This window comes from Pseudorasbora parva, chromosome 2, assembly GCF_024679245.1.
Source record: "Pseudorasbora parva isolate DD20220531a chromosome 2, ASM2467924v1, whole genome shotgun sequence".
Classification (NCBI taxonomy): domain Eukaryota; kingdom Metazoa; phylum Chordata; class Actinopteri; order Cypriniformes; family Gobionidae; genus Pseudorasbora; species Pseudorasbora parva.
In genome coordinates, this window is record NC_090173.1 from 19,733,925 (window position 1) to 19,758,447 (window position 24,523).

Consider the following 24,523-nt stretch of genomic DNA (forward strand, 5'->3'; position numbering starts at 1 on the left):
TGTGACGTCATGATTGACAGCTGAGACTGACGGCTTCTCTGAGTGAATCCTTTCTTTTACTGTCTATGAGTGAATCATACGGGTTTGGAACAACGTGAGGGTGAGTAAATGATGACAGAATTTTTATTTGTGTGAACTATCCCTTTAACGTTATATACTTTGCACATTTTGTCCTTTACTATGTGATTCATGTTGGTTTAGCACTGTGTTTCTGCATGACTTTTTGACCCCATTGTGGCGCAAGCGTTTCTGTAGATGAATGTCACGAGAGGAACTGTTTCATAAAAGCTTTGTCGGCCTAAGCTGATCGTAGAACAGTTGCCACCGATGGTCTCATCTTAGATCGACTTCTGGGAAACACAGCCCTGTGTGTCGTCCACTTACTCATAAAAGATCATAGTGCATTTCTCCTGAAAATCAAACACTGAACTGTTGGTTCTGTGACGTCTGTTGTAAATATCCTAACATTGCCTAACTTTTCATGTCTGGGAATCGCCAAAAAGTTTGTTTTCTGATTTGGAATTCAAGTGGATTTTCTTTTCTTTTTTTGGGTAAAGCCCCCCCCCCCCCCCACCACCAAAAAAAAAAGGATTTTTGTCTCTTGTTTGGTTTAATTAAAATGAGCTAAAGTTTGATTTTTTTTACATTTTGTTCAATCCATCTAATATAGTTCATTCATTTCTGTTGGGAAATGAATCGACAAATAAATCAGTGGATCTGTGTTTAGTAGATTAAATTTGGGGATTAATTGGTTTTGTTTTTTGGAAAGGCAAAGACATGTTGGGTTTAAATCACCCCAAAATGATGATAGTTTTGATGAAATCAGAGAGATTTGTGTCTCTTCATTGCACACTACACAACTGAAACTTTAAAACGTTCAGAAAGAGACCTTAAAAGTGCTGTATTTAAGTTTTTTTTTTTTTTTTTTTACTTGACTGAAGCATAAAAATACCATATGTTTGCAGATATGTAGGAAACATGCTAAATTCACCTACTTGATTCTCTGAAAGCAATGCAGGCAGTTATTCTACTTTGAAATGTGCGTTCCGTGTCTGAATGTCTGTAGTTGGCGATACCGCACGCTGCGGGTTTACACAGGTGGCCAGTTGGCAGAAAACACAGCGTATTGCAGCAGCCATTGAAGCCACCAAACAAACTGGGTCAGAGATCACAGATTCTACTCGACATAAAGAGCCATCCATCTAAAAATCCGAATGAGAGCATTTTACATGTCCAGTATTAAATTAATTTGATCTAAACCAACAGAATTGTGTTGACTGAACTAAACTGAATTATTTTGATTGAACTAAATTACATTTGTGTGTACCAACTATTTTTCAATTAAATTTTTATTTTTTATTTTTATTATTGTTCTGCAGAAAGGTTGACTTCAACTCCTGCCTGAACATTTAATATTGTGAAGTCTCCCTCGCTGTGCTAATCATAAATGCCTAAACCCTTTCTAACAGAACTGCGTAAAGATCTGCTGTTTATAGCTTCTTTTTGCTATGTTTTCCTTAAAATGTGTATGTTATGTCAAGGTCACACAATACAGATGAGGTTTCACTGTCTGTAATAAATATCAGCCTAGAATGGTAGTGTGGCATACAAGACCTGAGGTACAGATTAAAATTTAATTCTTAATATTTAATTTTAATGACCCAGAGAGCATTTCCTCTAAAACTTACTGGACTTTTTTCACCCAGAAAGGTAGGATATATAAGAATAAAACTTCCTCATCTTTAGTAGGTTTTGTGATTTTGCCACTTATATGTGTTTCAAATTACTGCGCTACTAAAATTGCTTTTAAAGCTATCATTAACTCTATATTATCACCAGATATTGCATTCAATATGTTTGTCAACTTGTTTTCTTTCAACCAGCACAGGTTTGTTTTTGTAAAGACCTTTTATCTGAGCTTAGGCACCTCGATTTTTTTACCCCCAAAAAATTATTATTTTAATAATATTAAATAACATTTTCTGTACAATTCGTCACACAATTGTGCTTCAATGTTTAACCAGGAGATTTGTTTTACAAGCATTATTGCATTTACAATCCATTTTTAACAAGAACAGGGTTAAATAAATATGAAGGTTCATCGCATGCTGCACTGTCGTTTGATTATGCTTATCATATAACGAATTATAGAAAATTTAGGAGTGTTTTATTTATTTTTTCACCTGCTCTTTCTTATTGCACAATATCGCAAAATATGTTGTTGTTTTAGGTGGGCGTTATGGTTAGCATTGATTTGCTTAGCCAGACACATTGATAGCGTTCATCACGTATTTACCAGCAGTGTCATGAGTTCGCCTGCATTATCATCAGACTGCCACAATGGGGTTCTCGTTTGTGCTCTTACTGGTAGTTACTTTGTTCTGTCCTGTTCAAACAAGTGAGTAAACAACAGCTTTTGTTCTTCGAAGTGTTAATGATCACTAATTATCTTAAATACAGTTCTTTTCTTTATTCATAGACATATTTTAGATGTTTACCTTACAATTGTGTGTATGGCAAGCCATTTAGGTTTTAAATGTTCCCAGCACTTCTCGTTGTACTTGCATTTTTACTATGGCAAGCCATTTGATAACATTTTCCCACCACTACTAGTCATAATTTTTCTAATTACTACTCTACAATTTAGTTCTTACTATTAACAAATTGGAGAGCTCTACAATTCAATTCAAATCACATTGGGCTACTTTTGACTGACTATTGCGCTATTTGTCAAATGGCGCTTTCACGACATGTAGCTCTCAGAAAATCTCAGAGTTTGTTATAATTGCAAGTTCTACAAGCACGGGATGTATTTTTGCAATTCATAATCGTAATTACAACATGAAGTGAATACACCTTAGATGCCTCTCACAAGCACAGCATGTAAACAGTTTGCATGATTTGATTGGCTGTCCTGGAGTGATGCAAAAGACTAATTGGCTGTGAGGGATAGCGGACACATCTGCAGAGAGGAGCCAGTCATCTGAAGCCCCTTTCACACTGCGATTACGGCAAATACACGGAAAATGCGACCAGACATTTGTTCCCGGGCCGCTAGATTTGGCCCATTCACACTGCCAGCGAAATTACGTAATATGTGCGCTTTCACACACAACCCGTAACGGTCCCGGGTCGAGTTGACACGTGACATCCTGATGTGACGTATAATGGCGAGCGATCTCAGCTTCAGCGCAGATAGTAAGGAGCTCCGTGGTCTCGACTTGTGTCCAGTTTGCACACATTTCTGCTTGTTTGATTTTAGTTTCTTTTGTATACAAACACTCTCTGCATATAAAACACTGACTAGCTCTTCTGGCACTACAGGGTTGTATTATTGAAAAAACAAGCTCTAGGAATCGCACGATAACTACGTTCACGTTGCGGCATTCGTTTTGGCTTTTGTTCACACAGCGCTCATCCCGGATCGAATCCCGCAATGTTACTAGGTACCCGACCCGGGTTCAATTCGGTAATCAATTCCGGGACGTGGTTGCTTTCACACAGAAGGCGACCCGGCAATGTTCCGGGAATATTGCGGGTCCGACGTGCAGTGTGAAAGGGGCTTGAGTGTTGTGATTTTTTTTGAATCACAAAGCATGCCAAAAAGGTTGGAGCATTCTGAAAGACACAATGCTAACAGAAACCAACCCTTAAAGGGATAGTTCACCCAAAAAATGAAAATGTTATGTTTATCTGCTTTCCCCCAGGGCATCCAAGATGTACAGTCTTGTTCAAAATAATAGCAGTACAATGTGACTAACCAGAATAATCAAGGTTTTTAGTATATTTTTTATTGCTACGTGGCAAACAAGTTACCAGTAGGTTCAGTTGATTCTCAGAAAACAAACAAGACCCAGCATTCATGATATGCACGCTCTTAAGGCTGTGCAATTGGGCAATTAGTTGAAAGGGGTGTGTTCAAAAAAATAGCAGTGTCTACCTTTGACTGTACAAACTCAAAACTATTTTGTACAAACGTTTTTTTTCTTCTGGGATTTAGCAATCCTGTGAATCACTAAACTAATATTTAGTTGTATGACCACAGTTTTTTAAAACTGCTTGACATCTGTGTGGCATGGAGTCAACCAACTTGTGGCACCTCTCAGCTGTTACTCCACTCCATGATTCTTTAACAACATTCCACAATTCATTCACATTTCTTGGTTTTGCTTCAGAAACAGCATTTTTGATATCACCCCACAAGTTCTCAATTGGATTAAGGTCTGGAGATTGGGCTGGCCACTCCATAACATTAATTTTGTTGGTTTGGAACCAAGACTTTGCCCGTTTACTAGTGTGTTTTGGGTCATTGTCTTGTTGAAACAACCATTTCAAGGGCATGTCCTCTTCAGCATAGGGCAACATGACCTCTTCAAGTATTTTAACATATGCAAACTGATCCATGATCCCTGGTATGCGATAAATAGGCCCAACACCATAGTAGGAGAAACATGCCCATATCATGATGCTTGCACCTCCATGCCTCACTGTCTTCACTGTGTACTGTGGCTTGAATTCAGAGTTTGGGGGTAGTCTCACAAACTGCCTGTGGCCCTTGGACCCAAAAAGAACAATTTTACTCTCATCAGTCCACAAAATGTTCCTCCATTTCTCTTTAGGCCAGTTGATGTGTTCTTTGGCAAATTGTAACCTCTTCTGCACCTGCCTTTTTTTTAACAGAGGGACTTTGCGGGGGATTCTTGAAAATAGATTAGCTTCACACAGACGTCTTCTAACTGTCACAGTACTTACAGGTAACTCCAGACTGTCTTTGATCATCCTGGAGGTGATCATTGGCTGAGCCTTTGCCATTCTGGTTATTCTTCTATCCATTTTGATGGTTGTCTTCTGTTTTCTTCCACGTCTCTCTGGTTTTGCTCTCCATTTTAAGGCATTGGAGATCATTTTAGCTGAACAGCCTATCATTTTTTGCACCTCTTTATAGGTTTTCCCTCTCTAATCAACTTTTTAATCAAAGTACGCTGTTCTTCTGAACAATGTTTTGAACGACCCATTTTCCTCAGCTTTCAAATGCATGTTCAACAAGTGTTGGCTTCATCCTTAAATAGGGGCCACCTGATTCACACCTGTTTCTTCACAAAATTGATGACCTCAGTGATTGAATGCCACACTGCTATTTTTTTGAACACACCCCTTTCAACTAATTCAACTAATTGCCCAATTGCACAGCCTTAAGAGCGTACATATCATGAATGCTGGGTCTCATTTGTTTTCTGAGAATCTACTGAACCTACTGGTAACTTGTTTTTAGTATATAAAAATATACTAAAAGCCTTGATTATTCTGGTTAGTCACATTGTACTGCTATTATTTTGAACAAGACTGTAGGTGTGTTTGTTTCTTCAGTAGAACACAAATGAAGATTTTTAACTCCAACCATTGCTGTCTGCCAGTAGAATAATGCGTGTCAATGGTAACAGTTGAGAGTTAAAAAAACATGCACATACAAATCCATATTTAACCCTGCGGCTCGTAACGACACATTGGTGTCTTAAGACACGAAACGATTGGCTTGTGTGAGAAAACTAACAGTATTTATATAAAAAATGTACCTCAGATACGATCTATATACAACAGTCTTCTCTGCGCGATCACTTCTGGTAGGTGAGGTAAAATGTACATGATATCTCAATAGGATACAAGCAAAAGTGCTCATGCATATCTCCGCCATATCTTGTAATTTGACCTAATTTACTGGAAGTCATCACACAGTGACCGCTGACATAGTGTTGTATTTGAGGTAAAAAATTATATAAATACTGTTCGGTTTCTTGCAGAAACTAAACGATTCGTGTCTTAAGTCACCAATATGTTGTCACGAGCCACAGGGTTTAATATGGATTTGTATGTGTATGTTTTTCTTACTCTAAATCTTAATTTGTGTTCTACTGAAGAAACAAACACACCTACATCTTGGATGCCCTGGGGGTAAGCAGATAAACATCAGATTTTCATTTTTGGGCGAAGTATTCCTTTATTTCTAACCCAACGACATGTCTGGGCATGCTCCTGATGAGATGGCAGGTGGTGTCCTGGGAGATCTCATCCCAAACCTGGATCAGGGCATCAGTCTGTGGTGCAGTTTGGCAGCTTCGGATACTCCAAAACATAATGTTCCAGAGGTGCTCGATTGGATTTAGGTCTGGGGAACGTGTTGGCCAGTAAATGCTCTGACTCTCTAGCCACATGAGGCTGGGCATTATCATGGCACAGGTCCCACTAGAGGATATCAGACCCTCATGCAACCCTCATAGTAGCCTGCTGGAGGTCATTTTTTAGGGCTCTGGCAGTGCTCTTCATGTTCCTCCTCTCATAAAGAAGCAGATACCGGCCCTGCTGCTGGGTTGTTGTCTTTCTACGTCCCTTTCCAGCTCTATTTGTGTAATGGCCTGTCTCCCAGTATCTCCTGCACCCTCTTGAGACTGTGCTGGGAGATACACTAAAAAAGACAATCAATTTTGGGGGTTGTCTTGCTGTTGCCTCTCCAGTGCACCTGTTGTCACTTTCATTTGCACCAAAGCCGGTGAAACCGATTCACAATCACTTATGCTTCCTAATTGGACAAATTGATATCCCTAAAGTTTAAGTGATTTGGTAACTTGATGATTTCTGCCTGAGTCCCGTCCCGATTCTTTTCCACCGGCTCTGAGGTGAAGACGACAACTCCCGAGATTCTGCTTTCAATATCAGCGTCATCAAGCTACACCGTTGTTTTGAATGGGTGACTTAAAGCGGCGAAAAACTACATATTGTGGCTTCAATATGATATTCCAGTATTGACCAAGATTACTGCAAAGTGCAACATGTCTACCATAACAGCCACCAAACGAATGCACAATAACTTTCAACACACTCAAAATATTTAATATGATTGTTTTAATCATGTAAAACAACGCTGTGTTACTCCACATACGCAACGAAAATAGCAGCAGCGGTCCACTGCAGCATTAGCATAATAAAAGCTCTGCTGGTTTTGAGACCGATCACCAATGTTTTTTAATAGCAAAGACAAGGGTTTCGATGTGTCCTGCTTCATACCACCGTGACATTAATAAAACTTAAGTACATTAGTTCATCCATTAACATGACTTCTACCCATCATCTGCGGAGCTGAAGACTACAACTCCCATGATCCCACACTCATTCACAGCATCATCAAGCTACGCCTTTATGAATGAGTGAACTCTAACAGCCAAAACTTACATACTGTGCCTTTAACTTAGAAAATATGTCTACATTAAGTGAAACTGGAACATGAATTTACTTTGGCTTAGGATGAAGTTTTACTTCTGCTAACAGATTGTAGGATTGTAACAGATAGTCATGATTGTCTGTTTTTGCTTTGATCAGGGATCAAGACCTGCAAACCCACTGAGTTCAGCTGTGGAGATAAACGCACAACGTGTGTGCCGATGATCTGGAGGTGTGATGGTGACAAAGACTGCCTTAATGGTGTGGATGAGGAAGGCTGTGGTGAGTCTCTTAGAATCGACTTCTGACAAATCGGTTTTAATGAATAAGTAGTACAGTAATTACAACGCAGATAATAAAAAATTAAAACAGGCTTGGTTCACGAAACCAGGAGAAATATTGTTCCATGAATTAACAGGTTGCATAAGGCTCTCCATTCCACAAAAAACATTCACCATGGATTTAACGTAGTTAAAGGCACAATATGTAATGTTTCAGCATTAAAAATATAAAAGATCACTATATCTATGTTGTATATTTTTTAAAGTTGTGTGTTTACATTATCCCGACAGTTCCAATTAACTTCTTTAATATTTTATTTCGAAGACACGGACCGTGTCTTTATTTCCGTTATGTCGCCAGTCTTTCACGTCATATCCACGTTTGCGTCTTGCTTCCTGCGAACTCGGCGGAACCTATGAGCGGAACCGCCAAACTCAAAGAGGAACACTGACAGACAGTATAAGGGGAACCCCCGTATAAAAAAGTCTGTATGATAATGGATCATGACTACTCTTTGCCTGTACGTTTTGCCAGCTCAACAAAGCGCAAACGTACGGGTGAAAAAAATGACCCGAGAAGATTTTGGGACAGTAGAAGAAGCAAGAGACGTGTAAACCTTGGAGAAGCCTTTGAAAGATGGCGAAATCTTCGTGACAAGCTCGGACTGCAGAAAGATGCTGATCTCGCTTGCGTTTTAATAAACAGGTCATTTAAGTAACCATTCAGCTAACATAATAATCATATAATCATAACATGCTGTATGTTTGCATATTGCATAGCGATCTTGACCACATTGAGACGCGTTTAGCTGAATACGTAATGTTATACATTTTGTATCGGCTTTTCAAACAGGCGGATTCTCTGTTTTTGGAGACTGAAAGAGCTATTTTTTTAAAAACTGATTCAAAAGTATTTCTATCCGTATATTTGGTGACACGATGATGTCATGTGTAAAACGCAGATGGACTAGCTATTATTGGTTTTATATGTAGCTGGAGAAAGTAACGTTAGCTTCATAAGGTAATATGCCACTATCTTGGTCAATTAATATAAGGTGACCGTCACTTTTATCATATGTTAATACTAGCTACATATAATATCGATTTAATAATGATCTACTTATTCATATATCTGAGTTCCAAAATAAATGTTTATTAGAATGATTGATGAACGTGGGGAGCGACACAGCGCGTGTTCCAATGAACAACGTATTGCTGGTGCTGGTTCTCTCATTTACTGTTTTATGTTGGTAATGATAAACTAAATTAAAATTTATTTCCTTATTGAACAGTTGATATACAGAATGTTCGACAATCGCGGATGCCATGTCAACATATCTATAATTTGAGTAACTCAAATTATGATGCGCGGTTAATATGTCAACATAGCCTACCAACTTATAGGTATGTTGGCATAGCGACCGCCCGCACAACATTCTGTCTCGCACATTATCTAACGTTACTGATAAGTTTGTTAAGTAACGGTAGCTTGCTGCTATTTCATTAGATTGACATTACATAAAGTGAAAAGCCGTCCTCGATCTGAGTGCCTAATTTCACATTTTTTTACAGGTGCCAACACACCTTTGGACATTAAAATTGTCAGTTCATATGCTAAATTCACATGCATATGGACTGATAAAATGCATGCTTCGATTGCAGCATACTTTTCGTTGACTAAAAGTGTTTGCCAAATCTGACACATGCTAACACACTTTCTTTTTTTTTTTAAATAAATACATGTTAATATAAACAAACAAAATACTGTTGCAATGGATGCTATTTAAGTGTAAGAAATGTTTATTATTATTATTATTATTATTTATTTAAAAGGCACAATATGTAAGATTTTTAGATTAAAATATATTTTTAAAAAAACCTAGATTAGAACAATGTTATGTATTTTGTTGACTTGTGTTGTGACATTATCCTAAAAGTTTCCAGCAATGTTTAAATCCACGGCAATTTAAGCCAGGATACGAGCCGTGTCCGTGCGTCTCTTGTGAATGATGTCATATCCACAGTCCGCACTACCCTTAATTTACATAGAAACCATGAAAACACCAAAGAAGCTTTAATATATTATGTGTTTCATTATACAGGTTAGCAACTGTTTGAATACATATATCAACATAAAACTGATCATTCTTATGTCTTAGTCTTATTATTTGAATCATGAGTACCATGTTTTTAGTGTGCCTCAGAGACAACACTCTTTTGTCAAGTGGCTAAAATAGCATAATCAGAGAGAGAGATTTCGCTACCATTCAATTTATATTAAATTAATTGCATGTAATTTAGCTACAACACATCCAGCTTTTATTAAAATGATTTTCTAATATTGATCTAGATTACTGAAAAGTGCAACAAGTCTCTCATAACAGACACAGAGTGAATGCGCCGGGTAACGTTAAAACTTAACTTAACACTCAAAAGTATATTTAGTAAGATTGTTTTAACTAGGGATGCACCGATCAGGATTTTACATGGCTGATTCCGATACCGATTTTCTTCAAGCAAAGTGGCCAATTCCAATATCGATTTCCGATTTTATTTTATTTTAAGCAACAAACAATAAAGAAAGAAAGTATACATGAACAAGATGTTTATTTGGTATTTAATAGGCCAATTTGGCTTTTGGCCAATGAAAACAAGTTTGCAATTTTTAAATTAATAGTAAATTAAATTAGCTTGAACCTATTTAAAAATTAACATGACCTATTAACTTTAACATATGCATATTCTGCAATCCAAACAACACAATCAACACACATTCAACAATCCAAACAAAGAATTTACTTAAATCAGCATTTGTTTTTAAATTCAATATTTACCAGTTAAATTAAAATAAATAATTAAATTAAATAATTAAAAAAAAAGTATATAAATACATTGTTCCAAAAATGTGCAACGAAAAAACAAAGAAAACAAAGATGCTACATCAAATTAAGTCAATGTAATTAAGGTAAGGTAAAATAAAAAATTAAATAAAAATGTATTCTTAACTGAAAGTATTTCACCTCAAAAGTGCATGGATGTTCTTTTTTACAAACATAAGCATTTCGGCTTTCTCACAAGTTAGTCTACGCTTGTGCACGGCGCAGAGAGGATAGCTCGCGCAACTTCAGCGAGTGCAGGAAAGTGGCTCTTACCGTATTTGTGTGTCAGTACACCAACGGCTGTTCGCTTCTTGGTATCTGTGCTTCAGACAGGTAGCTCTGCATTTCCAGTCCTGCTCGCATATTGCAAAATACTTCCACACAAGCGACATGTTCGCGAATGATTGCAATATAAGCGTATGTGGATTGCGCAAGCGGGCGCATTTCCAGAAAAATCGGCGGAAAGAAAAAAAAACGGTCGCGCGCTAGAAGCAAAAACCGCCCGGTTCCGATTTTGGGCCGGTCAACCGGTGCATCCCTAGTTTTAACCATGTAAAAACAGCGCCGTGTTACTCCACATATGCAACCAAAATAGCGGCAGCGGCCCACTGCAGCATTAGCATAATAAAAGCTCTGCTGGTTTTGAGACCGATCACCAATGTTTTTTTATTAGCAAAGACAAGGGTTTCGATGTGTCCTGCTTCATACCACCGTGACATTAATAAAACTTAAGTACATTAGTTCATCCATTAACATGACTTCTACCCATCATCTGCGGAGCTGAAGACTACAACTCCCATGATCCCACACTCATTCACAGCATCATCAAGCTACGCCTTTATGAATGAGTGAACTCTAACAGCCAAAACTTACATATTGTGCCTTTAACTTAGAAAATATGTCAACATTAAGTGAAACTGGAACATGAATTTACATCGGATTAAGAAAACAGAACTTTGCCTGCTCTTGTCATTGAAGTTTTACTTCTGCTAACAGATTGTAGGATTGTAACAGATAGTCATGATTGTCTGTTTTTGCTTTGATCAGGGATCAAGACCTGCAAACCCACTGAGTTCAGCTGTGGAGATGAAAGCAAAAGGTGTCTGCCTATGAGATGGAGGTGTGATGGTGACAAAGATTGCCAAAATGGTGCAGATGAGGAAGGCTGTGGTGAGTCTCTTTTAAATGTCATCTTTCTTTTGCGACAGATACAAACTTTGTGCTAGTATGCAAACCAAGATTGAAACTGTTCACTGTAAGCTGGTCCTGCAGTGTGGAATCCACTGCTGCCAAATCGGTTTTAATGAATAAATATTGAAGTAGTGAAGGTGGACTGATTTTTAGGTAGATTTGGTCATCGCCGTGGTGTGTCAGAAGGACACTGATACAGAAACCCTATTCAAATGAATTTAATGTCCATTAAGTTTACTGGTTATATTGGTATTGATGGTCATTGGCATATGCGGGTGTGTTTGTGTGTGGTCTAAACAAAAAAAACAAAAAAACAAAAAAAACAAATATATATATATATATATATATATATATATATATATATATATATATATATATATATATATATATATATATATATATATATTAATTAAGTGAGTCTAGAATAAACAGGATAAAATAACCACATATAAATAACCAGATCAGCTATTGTGTATATGCACTTTAATACAATATACACAGTTCCAGAAACACTCCCAGAGAGTGTAGATCGTCACAAGATCCTACTTTTGCTGCTAATCCTATCTGTGACTAAAGGACTAAAAGACCAGAGTGCAACTATTTGTTTACGCATCCAACACACTTAACATTTTTAACAGAAATTGAACAAACAGTTAGCTTTAATGTTTGTTATAAATCTGTCTTCTCAGTCACAATCATAAAATATTGCACATGCACTTACACTATGCACATGCAACTGATGGTATATTATAAATATACAACATGTGATTCGTAATCAAGTTCATCATGCTTGTCGCTGTACCTACATTGCTAAATAGTTGTATCAAAATAACAAAATAATATGACAACAGTCAATGGAAACAAAATCATCAACACATCAAGATACTGGCTGATCTAACTTGCATGAAGTTCATCACAGCAACTCATAATGTGAGTCAGTAGTGTCTATGGTCCACACGTGCCTTTATGCACTCACGTCACGTCTGGGCATGCTCCTGATGAGATGGCGGGTTGTGTCCTAGGGGATCTCATCCCAAACCTGGATCAGGGCATCAGTGGCTTCGGACGCTCCTAAACATAATGTTCCAGAGGTGCTCAATTGGATTCAGGTCTGGGGAACGTGAGGGCCAGCCAATGGCATCAATGCCTTCGTCATTAACTGCCTTTCGAATTAACGATCTATGGAGTAGGACACAATTTTCGGAGCTCCTGCAGTTGGGTTTAAATTTAGCTCATTGGCACTTTTTCGTGTTATTTTTCTTGGTGTGTGATCTATCTAACACGTCTTCTTCGACTACTGCTGAGTAAAATGCCTGCTAAACCCAAATCTGGCAGTGTTCCTTCCACCGCGCTTCAGCAGCCTGCTGCACACGTTTCATCCTCGTCTGGTAGTGATTCCTCCTCCCCTTGCGATGTCCCACCCGATTTCAGGGAGGAGCTGCTCTCATCTCTTCGTAAAGAGATGGCGGCTATTTTCAAAATCAAGCTCCAGGCTGCCCTAAGCGAACATTTTATCTCTATCAAGACCAAGTTACAGGCAGTTAAATCTGAATTGACCGGTTCTATCACAAACATCCAGTCTAAAGTGAGCACCCTGGAGAGCACCGTAGTTGAAATTGAATATTCACTCTCCACCTGCAGTGATGACATTGCTTCGCTACAGTCTAAAGTGGAACATCTTTCTGCCGGACTGCTAAGTGGACAATAAATGTGAGGATCTGGAGGCCAGATCGCGTCGCAATAATATACGGATCATAGGGGTACCTGAAGACTCAACCAGCACTTCCATGCTCTCGGCTGTCTCTGCTCAAAGAGGCCTTTCAGCTGGATAAAGAACCCATTTTGGACCGCGCTCACCGCACCTTACAGGCCAAACCCGGGGAACGCCCACGCCCCATAATCGTCCGACTGCACTATCATACAGACTGTGTGGACATAAATTAGAAATGAGAATCTCCTGGCCTATATCATGACACGAATGTGATCTCAGTGTGATGCTTTGGGCAATGTTCTGGAGAGAAACCTTGGGTCCTCCCATCCAATTCTTTATTTTAAATATACTTAATACATTTGTGAAATTTATTTCAAAATATTTGAGAATGGAGAATCAAACCGATCTGTTTCAAGAACCACAAATATTACTTAATTAAAATCAAGATTATTAATATTTAACACACACTGAAGAAATTGAGTAAGTTTACTCGATTAAAACTATGCACCCCTCCCCCACCCTCTGACGTGACGACATCTCGATGGTTGAGTGCGTGCGGATATTTGAATTCTCCTCAGTCACCAGAGCAGTTTCTTCTTCTCAGCGTCGCAGAATTGGGGCATTTCCTCTGTGAAATTCAGGTTTGTATGTTTTTTTTTTATATCTATATAATCATTACTGTGCTAAAAGGCATTTTATTTAATTCAAAACAACATACAGGGACAGTGTGAGTCACCTTAAGTTAACGTGTGGCGTTGGTCTTTGAAACGCCTGCTGTGTGGCTCAAAACACACAACTTTATTCGTAAAGTTAATGAATTTGGACGATAAAATCTTATTAAAACTGGGCACTGTTTGTTTATTGTCAGGTTATGGAGTCTGGCGCCTCGCAGCATCTTTCAGCTACGAATGAAACGCAGGACAGCGGTCTCAAGTTCAAAGTCCACCCGCAGACCGCTAAACGTTAGTCCATCTCAGGCTCGAGAAACAGCGCTGATACGGTGGAAATGGGATAACAGACCGGTTGATTACACTTGAATTACTTTTAAATGTTTAATTTTTACTTCTAAAATGTTTGTTACATGAGTTTAAATGTTGTAAAATAACTGTTATTCTTTACATGTCAAAACAGTAGCCTAATAACTGTTATATGCTGTAACGTTATTGCTGTACTCGTCGACAATAAAGGCCATGTCATGTATAAGTGTGTTTGTGTGGACTGTGGAGTATTTTACAAAGGTTTAGAGGAAATTAAAGTTATACTATACAAGTTAGTAATACTCATAAATAAAAACAGTTCATATTAGTCATAAATATTGGTTTTTAAAATGCTTTTTACCCAATTTTTTCTACTCAATTGAATTTGTTAATGTAACAAATGCAGTTACTCACATCTACTTAATTTTTTTACTTACATTTACTCAGTTCTTATGGTGTCTATAATTGATTTCACTGCTTTAAAATTTACTAATTTTTTTTAGTGTAAAAATGTTTCACCAAAAAAATTGAGTAAATCATAGTATTAGTTTTTAGAGTGTAGGTTGTGCATGAAAATCCTGTGGGCGACAATGCCTTGTTGATGCTAGAGGTCAGAGGAGAATGGGCCGACTGATTCAAGCTGATAGAAGAGCAACTTTGACTGAAATAACCACTCGTTACAACCGAGGTATGCAGCAAAGCATTTGTGAAGCCACAACACACACAACCTTGAGGCGGACGGGCTACAACAGCAGAAGACCCCACCGGGTACCACTCATCTCCACTACAAATAGGAAAAAGAGGCTACAGTTTGCACAAGCTCACCGAAATTGGACAGTTGAAGACTGGAAAAATGTTGCCCGGTCTGATGAGTCTCGATTGCTGTTAAGACATTCAGATGGTAGAGTCAGAATTTGGCGTAAACAGAATGAGAGCATGGATCCATCATGCCTTGTTACCACTGTGCAGGCTGGTGGTGGTGGTGTAATGGTGTGGGGGATGTTTTCTTGGCACACTTTAGGCCCCTTAGTACAAATTGGGCATCGTTTAAATGCCACAGCCTACCTGAGCATTGTTTCTGACCATGTCCATCCCTTTATGACCACCATGTACCCATCCTCTGATGGCTACTTCCAGCAGGATAATGCACCATGTCACAAAACTCGAATCATTTCAAATGGGTTTCTTGAACATGACAATGAGTTCACTGAACTAAAATGGACCCCACAGTCACCAGATCTCAACCCAATAGAGCATCTTTGGTATGTGGTGGAACGGGAGCTTCGTACCCTGGATGTGCATCCCACAAATCTCCATCAACTCCAAGATGCTATCCTATCAACATGGGCCAACATTTCTAAAGAATACTTTCAGCACCTTATTGAATCAATGCCGCACAGAATTAAGGCAGTTCTGAAGGTTAAAGGGGTCAAACACAGTATTAGTATGGTGTTCCTAATAATCCTTTAGGTGAGTGTATGTTATCCCTTAAAAGTCCATCTGCCTAGGAACTATTTTCCTTTGTGGAAGCTTTGTGTTTTGTGTAATATTTTATTAGCTTTGAGCTAATAAAATATTTAAACTCAAATCAATATTTTGCAGGTTGTTTGGGCATTTAACTCGTGGCCATTAGAAATAGATGTCATTCCTTTAACGTATGATGTCTTGGCCACAAGAAAAATAATTCCCTCAACATATGATCTCGTGGCCACAGCTTATCATGTTCCCAGTAGATAATATGATGTTCCCACAAGTTAATATGTCATGGCCACACCAAGTGAGCCGAATATGTCCCCTCCTGGTCACAGTACTATATAAACAAGAATTGGAACGTTATATCTCACATCTGTGATTTTTTTATCTCACAACTTCGACTATTTCTCATGATTGTGAATTTATCTTACAAATGTTTGTTAGATTGATATATATGTAACTTTCTCCTCTCTCTTTATTTCTCACTCACGATGGAGATGCGCCAGTCACAAGCAAGAACCAAACAGAGCAAAGTGAAGGTGAAGCTCATGCTTACAATCTTAAAACTACTTCTGCCAACAGATTGGCAATAGGATTGTAACAGATAGTCATGATTGTATGTTTTTGCTTTGATCAGGAATCAAGACCTGCGAACCCTCTGAGTTCAGCTGTGGAGATAAACGCAAAACGTGTGTGCCGATGAGATGGAGGTGTGATGGTGACAAAGACTGCCTAAATGGTGTGGATGAGGAAGGCTGTGGTGAGTCTCTTAGAATCCACTTCTGCCAAATGTAGTGAATAAGTATAGTAATAAGAATGCAAATAATACAATATTGAAACAGGCTTGGTCCACAATAACAGAGTTGCTTGTTCTCCTTTCTCATGTTAACTCTAGTCACTAAAAATGAAGATGCGCCAGTCACAAGCAAGAACCAAACAGAGCAAAGTGAAGGTGAAGCTCATGCTTAAATCTTAAAACTACTTCTGCCAACAGATTGTAGGATTGTAACAGATAGTCTTGATTGTCTGTTTTTGCTTTGATCAGGGATCAAGAGCTGTGAACCCACTGAGTTCAGCTGTGGAGATAAACGCAAAACGTGTGTGCCGATGAGATGGAGGTGTGATGGTGACAAAGACTGCCTTAATGGTGCAGATGAGGAAGGCTGTGGTGAGTCTCTTAGAATCCACTTCTGCCAAATCGGTTTTAATAATATGTATAGTAATTACAATGCAAATAATAATAATAAAAAAAAAAAAACATTGGTCCACAATAACAGAGTTGCTAGGTAATGTTCTCCTTTCTCATGTTAACTAGTCACTAAAAATGAAGATGCGCCAGTCACAAGCAAGAACCAAACAGTGAAAAGTGAAGGTAAAGCTCATGCTTACCTTCTTACAACCACGAGTCAGGGTTGGGAAGGGTTATGTTAAAATGTATTCCGATACAGTTACAAATTACTTTGTTAAAAATAATTATTCACAAGAAAAAGATATAATCTGATTACGTTTTGATTCCTTTGAGGTCACATAAATAAAGTCAGGTTAAAAGCAATCATCAAAGTACTTTTATTTAACTATGAAAAACTATGCAATCAGGTTTTGTTTCAGCAACTAAATTACAGATCGGGCATAACATTATGACATATGAAGAGAATAACACTGATTATCTCTTCATTATGGCACCTGTAATTAGGAGGGATATATTAGGAAGCAAGTGAACATTTTGTCCTCAGAGTTGATGTGTTAGAAGCAGGAAAAACGCTTGCCCAAAAGGATTTGCAGTGGTCAGTATCTATCAAAAGTGCTTCAAGGAAGGTAGTGTGGTGAACCGGTCATGGGTGGCCAAGGCTCATTGATGACCGTGGGGAGTGAAGCCTGGCTCATGACATTAAATCAAACAGACGAGATACTGTAGCTCAAATTGCTCAAGAAGTTAATGCTGGTTCTGATAGAAAGGTGTCAGAATACACAGCGCATCACAGTTTGTTGTGTATGGGGCTGCATAGCCGCAGACCAGTCAGGGTGCCCATGCTGACCCCGCTGAAAGTGCCAACATTGGGCACATGAGCATCAGAACTGGACCACGGAGCAATGGAAGAAGGTGGCCTGGTCTGATGAATTACATTTTCTTTTACATCACGTGGATGACCGGGTGCGTGTGCATTGCTTATCTGAGGGACACATGGCACCAGGATGCATTATGGGAAGAAAGCAAGCTGGCAGAGGCATTGTGATACTTTTGGGCAATGTTCTGGTGAGAAACCTTGGGTCCTGCCATCCATGTGGATGTTACGCTGAAGAGCACGAGTTTGAGGTGTTGACTTGGCCTCCAAATTCCACAGATCTCAGTCCAATCGAGCATCTGTGGGATGTGCTGAACAAACAAGTCTGATCCATGGAGGCCCCACCTTGCAACTTACAGGCCTTAAAGGATCTGCTGCTAACATCTTGGTGCCAGATACCTGCAGGGGTCTAGTGCCTCGACGGGTCAGGGCTGTTTTGGCAGCAAAAGGGGAACCAACAAAATATTAGGAAGGTGGTCAAAATGTTATGCCTGATCAGTGTATATATTTATATAAAATGTATACAGCTAATGTTTCACAGATGTCTAGTGGCTATAGTATGGTATTAAAGATTTTTTTTTTCATTTTTATTTCTTTAACATATACAAGGACAAAATACGTATAGTTTATACACAATATTAAAGGGGGGGTGAAACACTCAGTTTCAGTCAATCTCATGTCAATCTTGAGTACCTATAGAGTAGTATTGCATCCTTCATATCTCCGAAAAGTCTTTAGTTTATTATATTTATAAAAGAAATATAGGCTGTACCGAGCCTTTCCGGAAAAACCGAGCCCCTGGAGGCGTATCGTGTGGGCGGAGCTAAATAATGACAAGCGCACAAAGCGGTGACATCCTCAAGCGTGGAGAAACCCTTGGCTATCGAGCTCAGCTAATACAGATCCAGAATCATTCAGAGGCTGAAATAAACTGAACAGGAGAAACCGGCTGCTTCCAAAGCAAGACCGAACCTTTATCGCTGGGACCGCTCTGTCAAAATCACACTTCTTTGGTATGATTTGGTGAAGTCCTGACAGCAGTGAACAGTGGAAATTCACTTTTGCGACGCGACTGAAGCGATGTTGTGAAGCTTCCCGTCATTTCTGCGTTCAAATCGGGTCAAATGTAGCGCTGCCTTCCCGGAATGCTGTGCTGAAGCGTTGAAGTCGCCCATAGGAATAAAGTGGAGCGCGTACCTGGATCGACTGGATCTGCACCTGAGAGAGTGTTTATGGGCGTGCATTTCCTCTCTCGCCTCTAGTCACACGCGCACCCTACCGGGAGAAGAGCCCGTACGGCCCATACAAGGACCTTCCGATCTATTAACGTCAAAGTAGACCCATACTCGAAAAAAACTCTCCGAAACTTGTGAGAAACCGGAAGGAGTATTTTTAACACAGAAATACTCCATCAAACGTCCAACATTAGTTTTTGAAACTTTGTCTATGTTTAGGATGGGAATCCAAGTCTTTAACAGTGTAAAAAGCTCAGTATGCATGAAACAGCATCCCCCCCCCCCCCCCCCCCTAAATAAATCTACATGTTATTCTACTTTAAAATGCATGTTAATCAAGGCCATGATCTTCTTTTAATAATTTCACTACCTTACCGGTAGTGGTGGGAATTCCCCTTTATTAATATTTAACTATTTTCCTTTGTGGAAGCTTTGTGTTTTGTGTAATATTTTATTAGCTTTGAGCTAATAAAATATTTAAACTCAAATCAATATTTTGCAGGTTGTTTGGGCATTTAACTCGTGGCCATGGGAAATAGATGTAGTTTCTTTAACGTATGATGTCTTGAAAAATAATTCCCTCAACATATGATCTCGTGGCCACAGCTTATCATGTTCCCAGTAGATAATATGATGTTCCCACAAGTTAATATGTCATGGCCACACCAAGTGAGCCGAATATGTCCCCTCCTGGTCACAGTACTATATAAACAAGAATTGGAACGTTAAATCTCACATCTGTGATTTTTTTATCTCACAACTTCGACTATTTCTCATGATTGTGAATTTATCTTACAAATGTTTGTTAGATTGATATATATGTAACTTTCTCCTCTCTCTTTATTTCTCACTCACGATGGAGATGCGCCAGTCACAAGCAAGAACCAAACAGAGCAAAGTGAAGGTAAAGTTTTGGCACATCCAACTGTTCATTTTATCAGTGCATTGGCACAGGGAGTCAATGAAGCTATAGTCATTAGGCGATAATAAATATGGATGTCATCTGCATAGCTGTGGTAAGCAATTTGGTTCTCTCTCATTATTTGACTCAGTGGCAGCATATACAGGTTTAATAGAAGTGGTAAAAGTACTAAGCCTTGTGGGACTCCGCATGTCATGGATGTCCACTCAGACTTATGGTCACAAAGTAACCACTCCCTTCTAAGTTTGACCTTGTTTAGCTCCCACATCACTCGGACCTGCTCTGCTTCACATTACAGTAGCGTTAATAAACTCATCCATTAACGTGATTTCTGCCTGAGTCGCATCCCGATTCTTTTCCACCGGCTGTGAGGTGTAGACGACAACTCCTGAGATTCGCCGCTCAATCTCAGCGTCATCAAGCCTTTTGAATGGGTGACCTCAAGTGGCGAAAAACTACATATTGTGCCTTTAATTTGATATTCTGATATTGATCTAGATTCCTGCAAAGTGCAACATAACAGCCACCGGGCGAACGCACAGAGTAACGTTAACACAAAGTACACACAAGTATTTAGTATGATTTTTAACCGTTAAATGCATAACTTGGGTAACACCCCCCCCATCTTTCATTTTTTAAAGTTAGACATCAACCCACTTAGCATTCCTCGATCAGTTCATTATAAACAATATCAAGAAAAAAATAACACAATTATTAAAGAGTGCCTGTTTTTTTTTTTTTTTTTTTTTAAGTAATAGGGTCATGTAGTATTTTTTCTTCTGAAAAACAATAAATTAATCTATAATGACGACACAAGGTGGAAATGTCTGATACGCTGATGAAGTGACGTTACATTCATAGTTACCGCAGACAGAAAACTAAACAATAATAATTATAATCTGCAAAACTTGAAATGGCTCAGCGATTTACTACAGAGCAAAAACTTAACACAATCAGATCACTGTCACTGTCGCCTTGATGTTGGATCTGGTGAAGAAGCGGTCAGCTATTCAAAATATTTTTTTGTTTGTTTTGTTTTTTCAAGGTGTTGAAAATTAGTTTAGAGAATATGTTTGAGATGGCGAATATGAGCCAGATTCTGAATGTACTGGGAAATGAGCTCTGATTGGGACAGAGATGATGGTATAAAACTACCTCTGCTCAAACTGAACCCTTCCAAACTCCAAATGTGCTTTATTTAATTCTTATGAGATTGTCACTCTAGGTCCAGGTCCAGGTCGTTAAAGACCCGAATATGTAAGAATGATTGGCAAAACAGTCATGCATTTAAGGATTAACCATGTAAAACAGTGCTGTGTTACCCCACACAACTAAAAGAGCAGCAGCGGTCCACTGCAGCATTAGCATAATAAAAGCTCCGCTGGTTTTGAGACCAGTCACCTGTGTTTTGTGCAGGTGTATTTTTATTAGCAAAAACATGGGTCACGGTGCGTCCTGCTTCATACCACCGTGACATTAATAAAACTTAAGTAAATTAGTTCATCTATTAACATAACTTCTGCCCAGTTCGTCGTATTCCTTTCCATCGCTGCAGAGCTGAAGACTACAACTCCCATGACCCCACACTCATTCACAGCATCATCAAGCTACGCCTTTATGAATGAGTGAACTCTAACAACAGCCAAAACTTACATACTGTGCCTTTAACTTAGAAAATATGTCTACATTAAGTGAAACTGGAACATGAATTTACTTTGGCTTAAGATGAAGTTTTACTTCTGCCAACAGATTGTAGGATTGTAACAGATAGTCATGATTGTCTGTTTTTGCTTTGATCAGGGATCAAGACCTGCAAACCCACTGAGTTCAGCTGTGGAGATAAACGCAAAACGTGTCTGCCTATGAGATGGAGGTGTGATGGTGACAAAGACTGCCTTAATGGTGTGGATGAGGAAGGCTGTGGTGAGTCTCTTAGAATCCACTTCTGCCAAATGTAATGAATAAGTATAGTAATAAGAATGCAAATAATACAATATTGAAACAGGCTTGGTCCACAATAACAGAGTTGCTTGTTCTCCTTTCTCATGTTAACTCTAGTCACTAAAAATAAAGACGCGCCAGTCACAAGCAAGAACCAAACAGAGCAAAGTGAAGGTGAAGCTCATGCTTAAATCTTAAAACTACTTCTGCCAACAGATTGTAGGATTGTAACAGATAGTCTTGATTGTCTGTTTTTGCTTTGATCAGGGATCAAGAGCTGTGAACCCACTGAGTTCAGCTGTGGAGATAAACGCACAACGTGTGTGCCGATGAGATGGAGGTGTGATGGTGACAAAGACTGCCTTAATGGTGCAGATGAGGAAGGCTGTGGTGAGTCTCTTAGAATCCACTTCTGCCAAATCGGTTTTAATAATATGTATAGTAATTACAATGCAAATAATAATAATAATAAAAAATAATAATAAAAAACCTTGGTCCACAATAACAGAGTTGCTAGGTAATGTTCTCCTTTCTCATGTTAACTAGTCACTAAAAATGAAGATGCACCAGTCACAAGCAAGAACCAAACAGAGCAAAGTGAAGGTAAAGCTCATGCTTACCTTCTTACAACCACGAGTCAGGGTTGGGAAGGGTTACGTTTAAAATGTATTCCGATACAGTTACAAATTACTTTGTTAAAAATAATTATTCACAAGAAAAAGATATAATCTGATTACGTTTTGATTCCTTTGGGGTCACATAAATAAAGTCAGGTTAAAAGCAATCATCAAAGTACTTTTATTTAACTGTCGGGCAGATTACTGGATCACTTTCACATTCCCACCATGACCACGTTCATTTTCATAAAATCAGTTCAGTTAGAAAACAGACACTACAATTAAAAACTGAACGTGTCTGTTCAATGTGTGATTTAGCCGCTGAGGAAGTGTCAGCACAAACGCAGCAGGAGTCAAATTACATAAATTCCTGATGAGCTGAATGAGCTCTCATGATGAGAGCTGAGGTAAACGCGACGGCCCTCGCGGCATAGATTCACAGCCCGTGTTCAGTCTGGCGCATTTTCAGTTCATGCCTTTGGAAGATTAACTTTCATAGGAATTCATTTGAGAAGTTGAAACACTTACTTTGCTCCGCCGGCCGCAGCGTCTGATAAAGCCGAGCTCAGCTGTGAGTGCGACCCCACCCCCCATGTGCGAGTTGAAAACATGTGGAAATGGCTCTCTCTGCTGGCTGTAGTCTTAAGCCTTTGGTCAAAAATTTCTCAGATGAAAATTAGTTTAGAGAATATGTTTGAGATGGCGAATTTGAGCCAGATTCTGAATGTACTGGGAAATGAGCTATGATTGGTACAGAGATGATGGTATAAAACTACCTCTGCTCAAACTGAACCCTTCCAAACTCCAGATTTCTCATTGTCTTCATATCAGCAACAATGGCTCAAGAGATTACAGACAGGTTTATTTGCGCATGCACCAGCAGATGGCTCACGTGAGTCATAAGTCTCATGACTGGCAACAGAACCAGGAACCGTGCTTAATAATATAGCGTTATTATGTCAAAATATGAAATAACTAACAAATTACAGTTACCATTTTTTGTATCCTCATATCGTAACGCCGTTACATGTATTCCATTACTCCCTAACCCTAAACTCGGCCATATGTATATATATATATATATATATATATATATATATATATATATATATATATATATATATATATATATATATATATATATATATATATATATATAAATATAAATAACAAATGTATGATTATGTCAGACTGTCACCCCCTAATGTTGCTAATATTTTTTTTATTTTTGACCAGATTTGGCCAGCGCCTAGATGACACCTGTGGCAAGTGGCTAAAAGAGACACTAAAAGACCCTCAACCAGTGTTTTCATGAATCATACAATATAAAGAACTGACACTGGAAACAACAAAAACTATATTAGAAACACGAAAACTTAAATTAGAGAAAATTAAACTAAAGTTAGAGCTACACAACCTTGGACGTGTAGAGAGCCTTGACATTTGTCCAATAATTTATCCCTCAATAAATTGTAATTGACATAGATTTTGCTAGAGACTAAATTATATAACTAGCATTCACATGTCCAGCTCTCTGGACCTTTAATGGGGTGGAGGTGGGTGCAGTTGGATATTCTAGCCCCACCCATTTGCCCCATATTGCATTTACTCCTCCTTGCTGGACGTCTGAGGAGGAGCTAGATGTAAGCCCCATCCATTTACACTGCAGTGAGCATGCTGAGAGTTAAGCAGGCTATGTGTGTGAGGAAAATATCTTATTGTGTTCAAAAATAAATAAATAAATAACAGTGTATGAGAACAGTTCTAGTCTCTGTTTTTATTTCAGCACCCTCAGATAAGGCCTTTACATCTAATAACATGCTGTTGCCGTTTACTGTCACTGTCAGGGAAATATATGGCATTTAACGATTTAATTTTTAAACTAAACAAGTTAGTATATGTATTCTGTGGTAGCCGCAGTTAGCACATTCATAATTCAGATTCACAACATAAGATTTGCAAAACACTTTCATAAGTGCACACATTTGTTTCTACCTATGTGTAGCCTATATCGGGTCTAG

General features: G+C 38.6%; 1 protein-coding gene and 1 long non-coding RNA gene across 22 annotated transcripts; both read left to right on the forward strand.

Moving 5' to 3' along the window:
• Window positions 1-2,242: 2,242 nt before the first annotated feature.
• LOC137093777 (very low-density lipoprotein receptor-like) lies at window positions 2,243-24,263 on the forward strand. Of its 21 annotated transcripts, none has more exons than XM_067458635.1 (14): window positions 2,243-2,398; window positions 7,372-7,494; window positions 11,420-11,542; window positions 16,222-16,263; window positions 16,362-16,484; window positions 16,620-16,676; window positions 16,770-16,892; window positions 17,040-17,095; window positions 19,878-19,926; window positions 21,745-21,867; window positions 22,003-22,059; window positions 22,153-22,275; window positions 22,432-22,488; window positions 23,739-24,263. In XM_067458635.1, the coding sequence occupies exons 1-14, from the start codon at window positions 2,341-2,343 to the stop codon at window positions 23,753-23,755; spliced, it is 1,131 nt and encodes a 376-aa protein (XP_067314736.1). In that variant the 5' UTR covers window positions 2,243-2,340; the 3' UTR covers window positions 23,756-24,263. The 21 variants fall into 21 exon arrangements, with proteins under 21 accessions (XP_067314736.1, XP_067314755.1, XP_067314745.1 ...); XM_067458654.1 differs by having other exon boundaries at window positions 16,231-16,263; XM_067458644.1 differs by having other exon boundaries at window positions 11,420-11,541; window positions 16,215-16,263; window positions 17,040-17,096; window positions 19,885-19,926.
• On the forward strand, window positions 11,972-16,144 carry LOC137093866 (uncharacterized). The gene is made up of 2 exons (XR_010908568.1): window positions 11,972-13,915; window positions 14,143-16,144. It is a non-coding gene; the product is annotated as an uncharacterized lncRNA (long non-coding RNA).
• Window positions 24,264-24,523: the final 260 nt, after the last annotated feature.